The 19,564-nt window shown below is 34.4% G+C and overlaps 1 protein-coding gene across 5 annotated transcripts in view; it reads right to left on the bottom strand.

The window, feature by feature from the left end:
- LOC142325618 (UDP-glycosyltransferase UGT4-like) overlaps positions 1-19,564 on the bottom strand; it is a 44,816-nt gene that overhangs the window by 17,666 nt on the left and 7,586 nt on the right. For 2 of the 5 annotated variants that reach the window (XM_075367601.1, XM_075367600.1), the window contains exons 2-4: positions 10,959-11,232; positions 5,462-6,075; positions 3,479-3,701 (exon numbers count right to left, since the gene is read on the bottom strand). In XM_075367601.1, the coding sequence (XP_075223716.1) occupies positions 3,479-3,701; positions 5,462-6,075; positions 10,959-11,214 (1,093 nt within the window). In that variant the 5' untranslated portion in view covers positions 11,215-11,232. The remainder of the gene's footprint in view (positions 1-3,478; positions 3,702-5,461; positions 6,076-10,958; positions 11,233-19,564) is intronic. The other 3 variants (XM_075367602.1, XM_075367604.1, XM_075367603.1) reach the window with 3 other exon arrangements.

Genomic DNA, 19,564 nt, shown 5'->3' on the forward strand with positions numbered 1-19,564 from the left:
TGAAGATAATAATGTGTTAAAATACGAAAGTGTTAAATATAAAATCATAATTGCAAAATAATTCACAATTCAGAAAGCTAGAAGATGTAGTAACGTATGCTTATATATATACACTGAACAATGCAGACAATTCAGGGTTTAATCTTTTAATTATTTTTTTATTTGTATTATTTGAAAATTCGCTGACAGGAAAATATTGTTTCTGTAAAAGAAAATCTTTTAATTTTATTTTTAAATAAATTGGTAAGATTCAGAGATTACTAACTTGTTAATTATTACATTAAAAGCCACTGTAGTACTACACTTTTAAGGCAGTAATATTTCTTCTTTTGTTATTATCTAAAATGAGTAATAATACTTTGTTTTATAAACAAGAGAACAAACAACAACATAAACTGCAGGTGGATGATGTTTTGTTTTAATGACGAACAATTCACTCAAGTTCCCTGACAGGGGGGAGTCTTATTCTTTAAGACTTTGGGGGTTGGCGACCCATGAGCCTAGTCTCTGTAGTTTTTCTTCCTAATGCACACTGAGCTGCAGAACACTTTACACTGTACACATACACTACACCAAGAACTTACACAAATTACAACATATACCCTTACACAGCTACACAACAACATTCATCCTACACCATTTCTTCTTACACATACGCTTGCAGATGTTGCAACACCTTATGAACACAACCGTAACCCAAGGTGGAAACTATAGTGCCGATGGGTGAATGTATGTAGTGAGTCTTGAATGATGTCACCTGGGTGAGCCTAGCTGTATTTAGCTCTAGCTCCAGTATGTATGTGATCTGTTGGAGTGATACGTTATATTGCCAGTAATCGTGGGACCAAAATTACTAGTTCACAAAATAACACTGGTCAACAGAATCTAATTTTTTATTTGTTAAATGAGAGTAAATGGCTGATTCTTATAGTAATTTTTTATGCTGATTTCATATATGTTAATAGATTTCTTCTATTGGGCAGTTTTTTGAAATTAAGATTTCTTTTGAAACAAAAAATATATGGTGAATGTAATATGTCAATACATTACATGCACTTTATACTCGCCTAAAATCTATTTCTTTTATATTTTCTGCTGTAATTTCCTGTAGGTAGATCCCTCTTTAGATTCCAAAATTAGTCGGGTAACGCTTTTGGGTTTTATTTTCCCTGGTATCATGTTTCCATTGTAGATCAACTGGTGAAAGCATTCTTCGTGTTCATCACTGATAGTGCCGAGATTGTTGGTGAAAAAATCCAAATGTGAATGTAAGAAAAGGATTTTGAGTGACATTTTACACACAAGTTCTTTATAGTTTTGAAGGAGTTCATTCACAAGTTCTCTGTAGTTACTGGCCTTGCGGTTTTTAAGAAAGTTGTTTACCGCATTTTGAAATCACTTCTATGCAGCAGCCCCAAGTCATTCAAACGCCGGATCACTAATTAGTTTTCTTATTTGTGGTCCTACTGTCCTTTATTTTAGCATCATTTATATTAGGGAATTTGTTTTTTAGAAACTGAAACCCTGCACCGTTGCTTTAATCAAGATTTTTTAATAAACCTAGCTTAATGTGTAGCGACAGAAGAAAGTTTTTTCTGGTTTTAGTAATGCCTGACTAACAACATTCTTCTCTCTTACAATCACTACCTCTCTCTTTGGCCACTGCTCTTTTACGTAATGGTTTTTCCTATCTCGCACGCAAAGCCACAGAACTTATTGTATCCAAGTTGCGGTCCAAGTAAAAGCGCTATTACTTTAAGATCTCCACAAATATTCCATAAATATTTCTCATACTGAATTCTGCTCTACACAAGTTTAATATTTTCATGAAGATTCCATGTGAACAGCGTAAGTAAATGGTATTTATATCCGATGTAAAGTAGAACAGCTTTCAAACTAATCTTCTAAGTCAATAAAAAGTCATCATTCGTCAGAATGGTGCATATGTCCGAAGTCCGAAAGCTTCCAGTAAAGAGTCCACATAATTACAGTATACTAAGTTTTCATACTGAGAGAAGAAATGTTCAAATTCTGACTGTCTGTCATGGAAAGCACGTATTATAATGTTTGATTGTAAAAGATGCCATCTATGTGTGAATTTATTATTTCTTAGTTAGTTCCTGTTTAGATTACGGTTGCGTCAACTGTTATTCAGCGCGACATACCGCACTGAAGATGTTGTATGTTGTAAGATGCTGTACATCATACTTTTCTTCACCTTGCTACATGTGCTTTTAGTTCAAGCCCTGTCACTAGCACGCTTGTTGACTGCGGTGAACCGTCACTTTAGGATAAACGGGATCGACTTCTAACATCTTACTTTGCCCGTCTTAAAGGGCAACCGAATCATCCGGCTTTTACCGCATTTCTTGCGGCAATGAACCGGCAGATTCCGCCGCTAAAGACGCACGTAGTCAACCTTCCTTCACCACTCGTCTTATTACATTCGATTTCATTAATCCTGTAAAACAGCAAGGTAACCGGACCGTCACAGTGGATAATAAACTCCGGTGCATTAAACACACTGTGTTGCCGTGGGACCCGTCATTCAGAAAACTCCGTCGACAGGAAGCGGTCCTTTGTCGGTTGCGGTTAAGCCAAACCGGAGTTACTTACGGGCATCTGATGTCAAAAGTAAACGCACAAATATGCGTACAATGCAACTGCCGCTTTACGGTGCGCCACATCCTTGTGGATTGAATTTGTTATGCAGCCTTGCGTCGTAAATTTAAATTGCCCAGGAACATTCGTCCGATCCTGTTTAACGATAAAGAAGTTTTGGACCGTGTGTTTTTATTTCTCCAACGTATTGGTATTTTACATACCTTTTAATATTCTTATTTTATGTTAAATCTTTATTCTTTGTGTTATCCAAGAAGGAGCCCTTTGCTCTCCTCTCGGAATTCGTTAAATTTATTTTATTTTATTTTTTTTTTTAAATAATAGTTAATTTTTAAAATTTTTACTGTTGTAGTAGTTATAATTAATTTTTTAGTACGTTTGCTTTGATAATAGTCGTATGTTTTTGCGTTTAATATTTTAGTTTAAATTTTTTATTTTGTTTTTGTTTGTAATATTTCAGTTTTAGTTTTTATTTTGTTCCGGTGTTTATTTTATTTGTTTTTTTTTTTATTTTTATTTTACGGGGGACGATAACGTGAAAACGTTTTTCGCCAAAAAATAAAAATCATTCAAGCGGTAAATTAAGATGGAAATATAGGACCGACAAAATTATAATGATACAAACTAATAACAGTTTTTTTAAATACAGGAATCGAATGGATAATGACTTTTATACCGTCTCGGGTTTTTTTTATTTTTATGCTGAAAAAAGTTTTATTTTCAATTTTTTTCAAAATCGGTGTAAAAGATAAAAGACGATTTAAAACTGTAACGTAATACTTAGTAAGAATAAATAAATTAAATAAGGTACTAACAAAAAAAAAATTACAACGCAAAAATAAGTACAACGCATTACCAAGCACAGATTGTTGAGAAAGCCATTTTGCGACTTTAACATTATCCGGTATATCAGCCATAGAGTCCACGTTAGCTTTCCATAAAACATTTTGTTTTAATTTACCGAATGCTTTTATGAAATTGTTTTTGAATTCTGCCGGCATTCGGTGAGATGGTATTATAGTACCAAAACTAAAATATATGACGCCATTTTTAGAGTTATCCATAAAATCTTGTATATCCTGTAAGAAAAAAGAATAAAATTATTATTATTATTATTATTATTATATGTTCGAGGGAAGTTTGAAAAGTTCTTGACAGAAAAAACAAAAGTTTTCTCAAAATTGTTTTATTTTTATTTTTCAATGTCACCTTGTAATTCGATTTAAATCATCTCGAATTCAACGATGTTTAAACCGACAACATTCATTCTTCTTAATACCTTAAGGCCTAATGGGATTTGTCTAATTCTCAAAATAAGCGGTTGCTCTTTTTAGCCGGACGTGAACATTTAACCCGATTAGCATTCTTCAATCGGTCTACTAGTTAAATGTAGTACCCCCCATCACCGGTGATAATCCAGCCTATTACCAGATAGTCTACGAGCACCGCACTATGACAATCCCAGAAATTCGTGGCAGAGACTTTTCCTGAAAATGAACCGTTTTCACTTTCTTTGGAGTAGTTTCACCTGTTCTCACAAACGTTTCCGTATTTCATCTGCTGTTATAAAACACCGAAGAAATTCGGTGGAATCGCTTTTAAATACTCTTAAGAAGTGTCCAGTTAAATGCATTTTCGGTCGACTGTTAACAAACGAGGCCCGCATGGAAAGCTTTCTCGTTCTCAAAACATCGTGTAAAATGCGGTGGACACGGTCTACCGTATTTTTAGGATAAAAACAACCTCGTGTAAATTCAGTCGGAGATCATTTAAAACGGCATTGTTGATTTTGTGACAATTTCATCGATCTTAGCCATTTTTTTTAGGTTTCCCGAGCGTTCGTTATCTTGAATGGATGTAATACATTTTTCCGTCGACCTTGTCTAAAAAAAGTAGCAGATAAGACGAAACAGAAAGTTTACGAAGAAATCCTATATATACATTATTCTAGTCAATAGCAAGGAACCTTATATAATAAAGTTTCATAAAAATTAGAAAAAGTGTTTGGGTGTAATCGTGTCACTACTACAAATTACTCTAAGGTTTACAGAACTTTCCTTTGTCTGGTAAATTATTTCAAATTCCTAGTAAAGCTTTACGATTGCGGAAAAAATAACTGAATTTGATAAAAATGGACAACGTCTGGAATCTTGTCTTTTAAAAATTTTTGGCTCGAAAATATATCGTAAAGAAATTTTGGAACGCTTCTATTTACAATACCTACTGTTCTGCGACTCTTTTATTATTTTGTAAAATCAAAATTTTACTGAAGAACCCGTTTCGAAACGAAGGATAATTTACGAAAGGCATAACACTAACAGATCACATCGTTTACTTAAATATATTTTATTCCGGATGTAAAATCCTGAGATTTCCAAAATTCAAACGAAAAAGTTGTTCTTAAAAAAAATTAGTTCTTTAGATTCTCATTTTTTCATCGTAGCAGAACATTTTCAGTTATACGATAAAAATCTGCTGCAAATACTCTGAGAGAAACGGTAATTAGCAACTATGACTTATGATAATGTTTATTTAACGGAGACGAAATTTTCAACTATCGCCGTTGTGTTGTATATCAATTTGTAGAATTATAAGCCGGCGACAAAACGTATATTGATTTTTATTTTTAGTAGGGAAACAATGTTATTAAAAATGCTATTAAATATATAACCTGTAGTAAAAGTTTTAGCTTTGATTTCTAATTGTCGATCTGGCTTTTATAATTACCTTTCTAATGACGATCTTTTAAATTAAAAAAATAAATTTTTGTATAAATTAAACTAATAAAATTCTTTAACATAAATTTTTAAATAACTTTCTAAATATCACTAAAACTTACCTTGGTTAACGGTTTTGAATTTTTTGTGATATGTATACCTGCTGCACAAATTACGTTCGGAACCAAAGGTCTTGCATAATCGATACTTAAATGGCTATTAACGATCGACAAAGATATATTATTTTTAAGCATGTCAACAAGCGGAGGAATATTTTCTGAATCGGTATAATTGAAGTATTTTTTCATTAAAGCTTCTTGTTCGGGTAAATAAACGTAATAACCGTAAATTAAAATAACCGTTGATCTAATAAAATTTTTCAATCTTTCAAATAAATTCATTACATTTGAAAAAGGTAATTCCAAATGCGGTACGTAAGATAAATCTAATGGATTACCGACAAACTCGTCAAGAAATATATAGTTGACAAAAGAATTAAGCGAAATAACCGGTGCGTTAAATTTGTAACTAAAACCCATTAACGATTCTTGACCGAAAGATGTTTCCAACAGGATTAAATCGAATTTAGTATCTTTTGAGTGTATTAACCGTTGTATTTCAGAATTATTTAAATATTCTTTGCATATTCTTTGACCGTAAAACCAAAATGACATTTCTGGAGGAAAAAAAATCGGTGAACTACCCATCTCGAGAAGTACGTTAAAGTCCAAACTATCTGAAACAAAAAAAAAAAATTATTTGCGCAATTAAAACTAATGAAAACACATCTATGTCCATAATATGTACGTTATGACCCCTACCTGCCACCCCGACAACTCACACAACTAATTTTACGTATGTATTTTAGGTCCCGTTTCCTACCAACCTAACGTTGTAAGCGACCCGCTTACAACGATTACCGTTGTAATTGACCCGTTGTCAATTAAATACTCCTATGAAAATTAAAAAAGTAAAAAATTGGTGTTCCACTGCCTTTGTCAAAACCTGATTTTGAGTTGATATTCAACCCTATAAGTCAGTCCTTCATTTAGTTTTCACCGCAGTAACCGGTTGTGCAGTGAATATTGGTTCTTTTAGAGAGAGCAGCGACCTGACTTATGCCTCTTGTACCTTTGATACTTTAAATATGTCACAGTTATAAAAAGACTGAAAGGACTGGAAGGGACTAAAAGGACCCTTACTTGTTATAAAACGATGCTTTATATGCATCGCATAAATTTAATAAGGGAAACACCGTATTCAAGTAAATAAAAATATTAAATAAATGTAAACACAAGTTTGGTTAGCGATGTCAAATTAATAGCCGATTAGTGGATCAGTTGTTATATACTCGGAAGAGATCGGTATTCAAATTCACTCGTAATGTATTTTCTTTAATTAGATTTGGATGTCCATGTTAGGACAGTATTTCGGCAGTTAAAATTCAATCGAATCGTCTCAGGACTGATTATCTGAGATTTGATAAAATCAATTTTTGAAATTTGTAATCGAACCTAAACGCGATTATAAAAATATAAAAAACCAAAAAAGCGGTTTTCAAAAATAAAAAATAAAACGCTACCGAGAAAAACAGAAAACTAATCCAATTTTCTAAAGGCTAAGAGATTCCGTCCGAGGACTTTATGCTTCTTCCCTGGTAGTATGAGAAACGGGTCGATCGCCTTTGTATCTTCACTTGCAAAATTGGAAAGGCTAACGGAGCAGTTACTTGTTTGAGGAGGCTTATCGGGCTAGTGACTGTGCCTGGAAATGTATCGGTCTTCTGTATCCCGTCTAAGAGGATTCACAAAATACGCAACTAGTGGCTGAAATGCATTTTAAATAAAACTAAGTCTCCTATGTATTCTACATTTATTAAAATACTTTCTTTTTTTTTTTAAATACCCGTTTTAAATAACCTTAAGAATAATACGAAACTGTTTTCCAACTGAATACTTCAATTTAGAATGAAGTTATAAAAACTTTAGCCGAATACGAACAGATACGTGCTTTCAAAGTATACTGACTTTTGTCGATACGGAGCGAAAATAAAATACAAAGTGAAAAATATTATTCGGCGCATTCTAGGGATTAATAAAAAATGAACAAAGCAATGTAGCTCGGCGATAATTTTCAAACATCGAGTCGCCGATGACCTTGAATGAACACGGCCAGCGATGCAACGACAGGAAGGATCTACAGTTGAGCAACGGCTACCGTACAGGAGAAAGCAATGTGCGTACTACGGTCTCATGAAAGCGGATCTGTTATTACGGTTCGTAGACCTTTTCGCTTATAGTACGCCTGTGTTCTCCTCATAAAGACTCTATTAAACGTCGGTATCAACAGTCTAAGAATACAGTAAGTGTAACACATAAAAAAGGTGCCGGCCGCCTTGCATCTCCGAGAAAGTTGTGGACCGAGTCGGAGAAACTTTTCACAGAATCCCGGGTAAATCGACTCGTTATTCGATTTTAGATCTGGGAATACCGCAATCGACAATCTTGAAGGTTCTACAAACCGCCTTATACAGACAAAATTCAATCGGTGCGTGCAACTGAAACGACGATAAACCACGCCGTTACGATTTTGCCGTGGATATTCTTGATAAAGTGAATGAAGTTAATACGTTTTTAGAAAAAACAGTCTTCTCTAACGAAGCTATCTTCCGTGTTTCTGGTCGCGTTAACCGTTATAATTGTCGGATTTGGGGTAGCGAGAACCCTCATGCCGTTCGATAAAAACAACGTGATAACCCGAAAAATAACTTTTTGTGTGCGTTGACTAAAGTGTCGGACCGTTGTTCTTCGCTGAGCCGGCGGTTACTAGTGCTAATTATCTAGACGTGTTTCAAGAGTAAAATGAACGTCGGTAACCAACGTTTACTTTCAACAAGTTGGTCCACCGCTAAACCGGTATTTACATGTTAGAGACTACCTACACGAACAATTTTCTCAGCGTTTGATCGGCCGTAACCACTTCGATCCTCTTACGTTACGCCACTCGATTTCTTTCTACGGGGGTTTGTCAAAGACAGGGTGTACGCAACGAAGGTTGTGACATCCATGAAATAGAAAGAAGAATAGATACGAGGTGTGTGAAAAAACTAATGAGACTGACTTTTTACTTACCAAAGTTTTTATTTTTTTTCAAACAACAATATTATCCTCTTCAAAGTAGTTCCCTTGGGCAGCTATACACCGGCGGAGTCGTTGTTTCCATGCTGGTAGCAGCGCTCGAAGGCTTCAACCGGTAGGGCTTTTGACTAGTCGGTTGCAGTATTTTGAATGGTCTCCAGAGTTCGAAAACTACGTCCTTTTAAGACACGTTTCAATTTCGGGAAAAGGAAAAGTCACCAGGATTGAAATCAGGTGAATAGAGGGGGTTGAGGAACCGTAGGAATGCGTTTTGAGGTCAAAAATTCCCTGATGGAAATGGCCGTGTGACACGGGGCATTGTCACGATGAAGTATCCGCTTGTCTGCAGTGTCTGGTCTCACGCGAATCACTCTTTTCCTAAGCCTTTCAAGGACACCTTTGTAAAACACTCGGCTGACAGTTTGTCCTGGAGGAAAAAATTCTTTATGCACGATACCCCTACTGTCAAAAAAGTAAATAAGCATGGTTTTGATCTTCGATTTACTCATTCGAAATTTTTTCGGTCGAGGAGATGACGGAGAGTGCCACTCTTCGCTTTGCAGCTTTGTTTCAGGATCGTACTCAAATATCCAGGATTAAAGAATTCTTGGTCGTTGTCAATCCTCTCAAGAAGATCAACGCACACGTTTCTTCGATCGTCCTTCTGTTCCGTTGTGAGGTTTTTCGACACTTATTTCGCACAAACCTTTCGCATATCCAAATTGTTTGTCAAAATTTGATGTACGGTGAAAGTGTGTAAATTTACCTGTTCACTCGTCATCCTTATTGTTAAACGACGGTCTGATCTCACAAGAACCCTCGCACGCTCAACGTTTTCGTCAGATTTTGAAGTCGGAGGTCTCCCTGAGCGAGGTTGATCTTCAACGTGTTCTCGGCCTTCCAAAAATGAATTGTGCTGGCAGAAAACTTAGGCTGTTGATAACCGATGTTCCCCGTAGGCCTGTTTCAACTTTTTAAAGGTGACACTCGCGGATTCCCAAAGTTTAACACAAAACTTGATCGCACAACGTCGCTCTAAATTCCGATGCTCCATTTTCGAAACGCATAACAAAAACACTACTTCATGATGGCGCTGTCAAAAATAATATGTTGGCTGAACGGAGTTGAAACTCGTACTGAGCATGTGGAAGGGATGAACAAACCGGACTAGCACAGATAGACACAGCGTTTCCAGATCGCTCGCAGAGTTACCAGTCTCATTACTTTTCTCACACACCTCGTATAATTAATGGAATAACACCAGGTATTCATCGTAATCTGTGGCGTGAAACTGAATATTCTCAAGACAGTTTACATGCCGCAAAAGGTGCCCGTGTAGGATTTGTTTGAAGTTGATAAGTGTTGTAAATAAAACACATTGTTTGAAATGTCCTGTTAGACAATAAAACATGCATTGCTTATACATAACACTACTTTGTTTTTTTTTTTATTAATTTCTAAAATGCGCTGAATATTATCAGCAGTGTTATTAATTATTATTTTGATGAAGTGAAAAGAAAATACATTATTTCATCCGATGCAATCGCAAGCTATGTTAGTTAAGTCGGTTACGCTGAAGATTGAAGATGTAGTGCCGTCCAGTGCTCTATACCTTTTACCCGCCTTAGGTAAATTAGGTAAGGAAACGGTGAGCTAGTCACGGTAACGGTGTAGTTCACGATGGGGATTTGCAGAACATAATGAGATGACCTACGCCGCTTCAGTCGTACTCGATGAGTATCACAAATGTCGGTAATGTTTTAATTTTTATATTTTAATCACGATATGACATGATGTAATCAGCGACGAAAATACGGTTTAACAAATACCGTAAGTAACCGCAGGTTTGCCGCAAAAATTTACAGAAAACGCCAAGAATTGGGAGAAAAACCAACCCTTTTCGCAAAAGTCAAGTCGACCCAGAAAAATTCTAATCGTACTTGAGTATAAAGGCGAAATATTTTTGTATATCTTTAATTTAATTATACCGAGGTCGAACGATCGTGTTACATATTGTAATTTACAGATCGATTTTGTTCTCTGTGAAAAAAACTTTCTGTTCTAACGACGATATTACAATAGAAATGATTTCTCTGAAAAGAATTTGGAGGAAGAAATGAACAAACTAAAAAGCGAATGAATCGATTACAAAGCTGGATTTATGTAAAGCGGCGATTTAAAATCAAACTGCTTATACTTTCGAAGTCATCGTGTTACGAGTTCATGTACTCGTAAACCACGTGTCGCATTTACATCGCGACGTTCACTATGTGTATTTACAAAGGAGTTAACCACAAACTAAACCGCCACTTCGACATGCTCACCGTACCCTTATCCTTACGTTTCAGTATTTTCATTTGTTTTTTTTTTTACAATTTGTATAAAACGACTTTTTTTGATCTGTTGGATTAATTAACATAAATCTCTTATCCATTTATATTTATACATCCTTTATACATGAAATATTAGTAAATTGACTTACGGATCATTTTTTCAGCTGAAGTATGAACAATTATTTGGTTTATATTCGTCGTATTTGTTTCAATTTGATATGGAGAAATAAATGTAATATTGTGACCTCTGAAGCCGAGTTCTTTTATAATCGGTTGAAACATGTAATGATGACTTTTACTTGCTACAGGTATCACTGCTAATATATTACTTGAATTGCACGATGATATTGCAATTAAAATTAAAAATGCAATCCTACTTAGCATGATCGGTCTGTTACTATTCATTTATTGTTACTTTTAAACCTGAAAAAAAATAAATAAATTTAAAAATATTTATATACATATTTGAACAAAATAAACCGTTAAAAAACTCTTTTAAGGGTTGTGCACAGACGCGTTACGGCTAGCACTGCACTACAGAATCGTTTTTCTAAGAAACTGAAAGAATTTCACGGAAATTTTTAACGTGAAAATAAAGTAAAAATTCATTAAAAACACTGTTTCATAATATGAAAAGTTTTATTTTCATATTATAGCTTGAGTAAAATTTCGTCCTGATTTCTGCTAAAGTTAAAATTAAGCCTAATTCTAATTAAGTTAAAATTAAAGTTAAAATTAAAAGTTTCTGCAAAGTTAAAATTAAGCCGTACTGAAATTCTTTGAACGTAAATTAAGGGGTACATTTGGTGGTTTCGTATGATTTTTTAACCTAAAAAATTGAATGAAACGGGTATTGTATCTTGAGTAGTTTTGAAAATAATTACGGTATTATTTTCTTCTTTTTTAGTTCAATTTTTGTAGAAAAAAATGTGTTATAATTATTTTAAACCGAAACTAGAACAATTTCAATAATGAAAAATATCTAAAAGTAAAATCAATTACACCGGTAAACAACAGGTTTTTTTTTGCAGATAATTGTGTATTTTTTTGGATGTTGAATTCAAATATGACCTCAAAATTAAGAGTTTCAAATCTAAGAGTTACGATTTTTTTTTTGTAATTGTCACTCGTAAAAAAAAATTGTTAAAATGATTTATTTTCTGTATTAAGACTAAACAATTTATTGTAAAGATATGTTGCGAGTCAGTATATTAATACTGAAATGTGAACCTCTGAATATATTTATAAACGGCTCAAACATTAGTGATTTGGAGGAGTGACCGTTGCGACTAGTCTGATATTACATAATATAACGACATCGATGCTATCTGTTTACTATGACTTATTAGTTCTAGAAAAAAGTAAATTTCTTACCCTATTATGATTCTCGGTCGTTTGCTGTGGAACCTGGTATTCGACGGATTTTTCAGACTAACATTCCCGGAAGGGGTCACGGCCCGGGCTTTCGCCGATGACTGTCTCCTGTTAGTTCGTGGTAATTCACGACCGCAACTACAAGACCGAGTGCAGGCGGCTTTGTCGACCGCAGAGGCTGGATGGACATTCAGAATTTAAGGATTTCTGTGCCCGAGACGAAGTTTATGCTTCTCAAGGGCGCAGACAAATTATCGTACAGTCGTAACCCCCGTATTAAATATAAAGGCTGTGTAAATCAGTCGAGTTCGAGTTCATAAGTACGTAGGTGTTTTGTTTGACGAGAAGTTGCCGTTTAGCAACCGCATTAGACAAGTAGCGGCGGACGCCGTCTCTGTGATGCATAAGCTTAGAAGGATTGCTCGAAAAGATTATTACTTTTGATTGTTACTTTCGTATCGCAAAAATCAAGACATCACGAGTAAATTCAAGAAATCTGTTTCGTATTCTAGTCTTCCTTCAGCCGTAAACCTATTCCACGCAAATAATAGCGATAACTTCTAATTCCGCAACAAAGATGGAGATTAGAACAGAATGTTGACGATAAGGAAGGCTACGGTGATTTTTTAAGTAATGAAAAAGTCCAACGTAAGAGTTCTGAACCTCACAAAATTACTCGAACAGAACTTAATAAAACGATTCTAAAATCCAGTCGATTAATGGCTTTAAGGTTAAAAGATCGGAACATCTTCGAAAGGGTAAGTAATATGAATTAATTCGCTTCACTTGTTCTACTTACAAGAAAATATAGCGTATTGCAATGAAGTTCAGTATCGGATTTACTACGACCGCATCACAATCCGACGGAATAAACATTGTTTATAGATTTTTTTGAAAGCCGTTCTCCTTCCCGATGGAACTAAGAAACCGTCAATTCTTCTCGCTTATGCGGCACAAACGAAGGAGACAGTAAATTGAAGGGTGACATTATTACAGACGATGATACAGTATGAAAAGTATTCTTTGCGTATATGCGGAGACCTAATTAGGAATGGAGCTCGATTGTTTTTTATGCTAGTAAGACATTAAAGACAGGAAATTCCACCACATTAAAAAAGACCGGTCGAAGGGAAAAGTACTCGTTTCGGACAGAAAAATATTATTCCTCGAGCTCTTGTTAATCTCAAACTGTGTATCTTCCACCCACCGGATCGATCTAGTAGTGAACTCGTCGTCGCAAATCAGCCGATTTCGAAGTCGACAGTTCTAAATTTCAAATCCTAGTAAATAGATTTGAACAGTACAACAGATTTGAATACTAGATCGTGGATACCGGTTTTCTTTAGCGGTCGGGTTTCAATTAACGACACATCTTAGGATCGGTCGACGTGAGTCCGTACAGCATTACACGTCGTTTACTTTCATATCATCCTCTGAAGTAATACTTTACGGCGGTTCCAGAGACTAATCAAAAAGGAGAGAGACTTGTTTGATGAAAAATTTTGTCAAAGGAATGTATAGCGACGGGAAAAGTCTTATATCTTAAAAGTTTCCCGGGATCAACGAGACGAAAATAAAAGGAGTATATTTGTCGGACCGCGCGGATACGTAAGTTAATGAAGAATTCGAACTTTGAGAGGAGTTTGAATGAATCTGAAAGCAGCGTAAGTATCTTTCTAAAATATTATTAAATTAATCGCGGGCAAAAAGGTTGAGAATCATATAGAATCAACGAGTAAACTTCTTGATAACTATACAAAACCGGGATACAGTATTTCGCTAAAAATGCACGTTATATTCGCATTTGGGCTTTTTTTCCACCAAACCTTGGCGATGTAGAGCTACATACGTAATTCTTTAAAAAGAACCAGGTTTTCTTTAAATCCGTGTTACTAGAAAATCCTGCCCTCCAATAAATTTTGGTCTGCAAATTTGAAATCGGCGCAAAACTATTGAGCAGAAGAAACATTTTTTGTTAGACCGGTGTAACTAAAAGTAAATAAATTTAAAAAACATTTAAATATGACGGTAACTTAATAACGTTACTATGTCATTGTATTATGTTTCTGATAAATTTTCATCTGTTTTGTTTTAATTTTTATCTGTTCTGTTGACGTTATTTACATAATTTTTTTCAGAATCAAACTCTCTACAAGTTTTGTCGCAAGATATTATTTGTTTACTAGAAATTTAACCAAGTTATTGTACGTCAAACCTAAAAACTTGTGTTTTGCGACCTCAGTTTTTTTATATTTTACAATAATTCTCTCAAAAAATAACTAAAAAACATTCTAGAACCTATTTTATCCGATTTTTGAATTTACAAAAACATATGAAACGACTAAATCCCTTTAAGTTTCGAGAATTTCAGTACGGTTTCATTTTATCCTTGTAGCAGAAATTAGCGAAATTGGAAAATATAAGCTGTAACTGAAAAACGAAGCGTAACTTGATTTATATTTATATGAACTTTTTTATTTATTTTTTTTATAGAATACGTCTTAAAATTTCCTATGAAAGCACTACGTTTAATGTTCTGATTACATTTAAATCAAATAGACTAGCCGCGCACTTTCGGTATTCTTTGTACAATTAAGAATTGTACACGTGCACACTCTTATAGATAAAAAATTAAATAGATAAGAAAGAAATAAATATTTTATTTTCATCGATAAAGTCATTAGCACTGTGAAGCCAAACGAAGACAATGTGCACACTTACGCGCAACATTTATATTTTCTTATCGTATTCAAACCTCACCGTAAACAGATAAGGAATAAAGCTGCATAATTATTCTCGGTAAAATAGATGAATATACTTATCTCTATAAAATTAGAAAGTTATCGATATTGTTTCCGGGTGTTTATTAAACAATTTATTCTTATAAAACTGTGTACATATAACGCAGGTTGTTAAATTCATATTTACATGTAGTATAAACAATATCGTCATTTCATTTTGTTTGTTTTTTGAATTACTAATTAAAATGACTGAATTCGATACATCGATCGCCTAAAGGGATCGAATTAAGGGAAATCTAACGAGATTTCAAACATTATTAAACACGTAAACCCTACATCATCGGCTGAAATAAATTTACGATTAAACAAATCGAAGGAACTACTTGACCAATTTAACCTAATTCAAGACAAAATGACGATCTCTATAATGAAGATGTAAAAGGGGCACAGATTACGGAGACCGAAAGGACGGGCTTCGAAGATAAATTTTATAAGGTTATTAGTCAGGCTGAAAACATAATCTCTTCCTCCATCTGCCAAAATACCAGCGTTAATAGCGCTGCCCCCACTCTAGAATCCGAAATAGCTACTCAAACAAGCCTTCCTCAAATGAGCATTCCGACCTTTTCTGGTTTGTATGAAGATCGGTTGCCGTTCAAGGAAATGTTTTCGCTGCTATTGAAAAAAACAGTAGACTAGATGATGTACATAAACTGTATTACTTGTGTCAGTCGTTGAAGGATTATGATTGTGCGGCTAAAATCATTGATGCGGTTGATTTTACGTCTCAAAATTACACGGAGTCTTTGCAATTGCTGGAAAACATATACCAAAACGAAAGGGTCGTAGTCGATCGACACGTAAAGGCAATTTTTAATCGACCAAATATCGAAAAGGATTCCAAGGACGTCGCTTCACTACGCCGTCTTCTCGATGATACAACAGCGCATTTGAAAACGCTATCCGTTTTAAAACGGATAGCTTAAAGTTGAAATACGTTATTAATGCTCGTACATTTATTGTTACGGCACTAAGGAATGGCGATTAAAAGCAGACTAAATAAGGTTCCATAAGGTTCTGCCGCAAAAGGAAAAAATAAAAATTGTAAATTATAAGGAAACAATAACGAAAACACTTCAAGGAATATATCTTATTAATCCTAATAACAGTAAAATCGTATATATAGATATAAACCGCTATAGTATGCAAGTGAAAACCGGACATCCAACATTTTTAGACGTTAATGAATTAAATTTTGATACGGCTCGGCAAACAAAATTTTCTGTAAACTTAAAAACATTAGATTTAGATAAAATTACCTCTTAGAAAATAGACAATTTTAGTAATCAAATACTCTACATGGATTTTGTTATTGTATTTAATTTTGGTAATCGTTATATCTCGTACTTTACATATCGTATTGTAAAATATTTAAACAAAGAGAACACCTGAAGTTGCTGATCAGCAGCCTCCGGATGTTGTATTTGGGGAAGGTGCAGTTAGAATGTAGTATTTAGCGCATGTAAGCGCTATTCTGGAATGTATTACTGGAAATGCAGTAATTTTAGGAAATTTTATTACTTTTAAGCCTTTATTTATGTAATTTTTCTTTAATCTCAAAATCGCTAGGTCAGAAGGAACATCTAATGTAAAGTTTAGCTCTCGCTCCTCGCACTGTTAGAGTGTAAATATAAAACTGTTTTTATTTTTGGAAGGTATATACAAAAGACTATTGTAGAAAAAATAATTATACGTGTAAATTTTATATATAAATAAAATAAAATTTTGTTTTTTTAAAAAAGAAACTTCATTAAGAATAAACTTAACGATACTTTTTCGGAATCCGACAGCCACTTTTTTCAATTTTTTCTTCCAAATCAGCGGGTATATTTGCAGAGAAATTATAAATATAATCTAAGCAAACAAAAACTTCGTTCGCTAGTGAAGGTTAGCGAGCGTAGGTTAAGTTCGGTTAGATTATTTTATAATTTATAATTATAAGCTTTACGCTTATCTTGGACCTCGTTTGAATAAAATAGACGAGTAGAAATGAAAAATAGGTTAGCGAGCGTAGGTTAAGTTTGGTTAGATTATATTTATTGTCGAAAAGTTTTTCGGATTCCGAAAAAGAATCGATATATGATAAATATATATATATATATATATATATATATATATATATATATATATATATCACCCGAATACAAGGCGTGCTGAGTTAAAGAAAAAATTATCTCTCTATAACAAGCAGAAAAAAATAAGATAAATATTTAAAAAATTTCTGAAAAAAATCTCCATCTTAAAATAGAAATAATTAAACAAATCTCAGAAAATAAATTTAATCTAGGGGGACAAGACATATTCATAACACAAAATAAAAATTAAAAAAAACTAAGCGAAGGCAAATAATTAAGTAATCCCTTAACAAGAAAGAATCTTCGTCTTCCCAATCGATCATAAATAATCCCTGAGGAAAAAAAAAAGACCTGAGGAAACAAAGGCATGAGCAACTATGAAAGGCAGTGAACCAATAAGTCCAAGACCAGTCATAGTAAATAATCCACAAATAACCAAACATATATATATATATATGTACAGAGTGTCCTATATAAAATGCAACCCAACCTTATATTGGTAGGTATTGAAATAATAAAAAGGCATCAGTAAATGTAAATGTAATTTTTATTATTACCATCCATTACCTTAAATTTAGAGTAAATATTGGAAGTGAGCGCCATCTTCTTGAATACAAGCTTCAATTCTTTTTACAGCGTTTCTTGCAACTTTTTTCAAAGTTTGTGGCTAATACAGCTTGTTCAATATTGACGTTCAAGTGTTCGCGGTTTGTTGCTGTAGTCTTTTTCTTTGAGGTATCACCGTAGAAAAAACTCCGCCGCAGTCAAATCTGGAGATCTTGGTGGCCACAAGCCTCTACCGATAACACGATTACCGAAGAATTCCTCGACGAAATCAGAAGTTAAACCTGCGTAGTGCGATGTCGCACCGTCATGTTGTAGCCGGCAGTGTCTGTCTTACTCTTCCAAGAGTGCGATGAACCGAAATAAAATATCCTGATATCGTTCTGCATTAATGGTGTACTCGAAAAAAATAGGACCGATTATTTTCTTCCGCGATATCGCGCACCACACGCCCGACTTCTGCGGGTGTAATTGTTTTACGTGATAAACGTGGAGATTTTCAGCGCTCCAAATTCTACTGTTTTGGCTGTTTACGTAGCCGTCCAAATGAAACCGCGCTTCATCTGTAAAAAATAACGAATCCATAACGTTAATTCCCTCGCACAGAAATCGACGTAACCGTTGACAATATTGTAGCCGTTTTTCTTTGTCGGGCTCAAGAAGTCGATGAACCGTTTGAATGCGATAAGGTCGTAATTTTATTCGTTTGGTCGCCCGATGAACAATCGATTTAGATAAATTAATTTCAGCAGACAAACGTCTGATCGATTTATTTGGCGAGGCGAGTAATCGGTCTTTGATTTCAGCGACCGTATCTGTATTCAACATTGACGCAGATCTTTTGTGTTCCTTGTTATTAACAGAACCGGTCTCTCTAAATTTTGCGACTAACGTTAATACTGATGTTTTGTTAGGAGCCGGTTTATCCGGGTACTTATGGCGAAACAAATCTTGCACTACGACCGCTGATTTCGTACCGAAGTACGACTCGACAATGAAAACACGTTCATATAGCGAAAACACCATCTTGTCTCTAGCAGTACACTGAACGTTATGATTGCATTGTTGTTACTATCGGTAGTGTTCTGCTGCGTCGCCGCGATGTTCAGATGCTGGATGAGTCCATTTCAGTAACGAGTAAGGGAGTAAGCTTGACTTTTGAAATTTCATGAATGAGTGATTGATGGGTTGTGTTTTATATGGGACACTCTGTATGTATATATATATATGTATTATAATAAAAACAGGGACGCAAAATATTCAGATCGCTATGTAGATGATGAAAATACACAGATAAAATACAGATCACAAAAATTTTATTTTTATAAATCTTCAAGTAAACCAACTAGATCGTGGATATCGGTGATCTTTGGCGGTCGGGTTTCAATTAACCACACACCTCAGGAACGTCGACCTGAGACCGTACAGGACTACACTTCATTTACATTAATCCTCTGAAGTAATACCTTCTTACGGTGGTTCCGGAAGCTAAACAGAAAATAAATGGTAAACCGACCGTTAAAAAAATCTTTTTACAACGCTACAATTATTACATAAAATAAAAAACACGCTCAACTGACACGACGTTTCGCTTCAAATGTGAAGCTTTATCGATGCGACTACAAAACGTATCCTTCGTATTTATTTGATCCACATTATTGGAACGGTCGATACACGACGATGTACTGGCTTATACTCCTCGCGTCCACTATTTTTTATTAAACCCGTAAATTTTATAACAATTAATAGCATGTCGTATAACTAAATAGCCATTCCTTTGTAAATTAATATCTAATCTTATATAGTAATCGTTCAACTTTATTTATAGTAGATTAAATATATTATATTAGCGTAAAGTCCATTTAAACCGTTAATATTTGCCCTGTTAATAGAATTTTTACATTTGATAATACGAATCGTTTGAAGAACCGGTCTCCTAGT

Source organism: Lycorma delicatula, chromosome 5, assembly GCF_047948215.1.
Source record: "Lycorma delicatula isolate Av1 chromosome 5, ASM4794821v1, whole genome shotgun sequence".
Taxonomy (NCBI): Eukaryota; Metazoa; Arthropoda; class Insecta; order Hemiptera; family Fulgoridae; genus Lycorma; species Lycorma delicatula.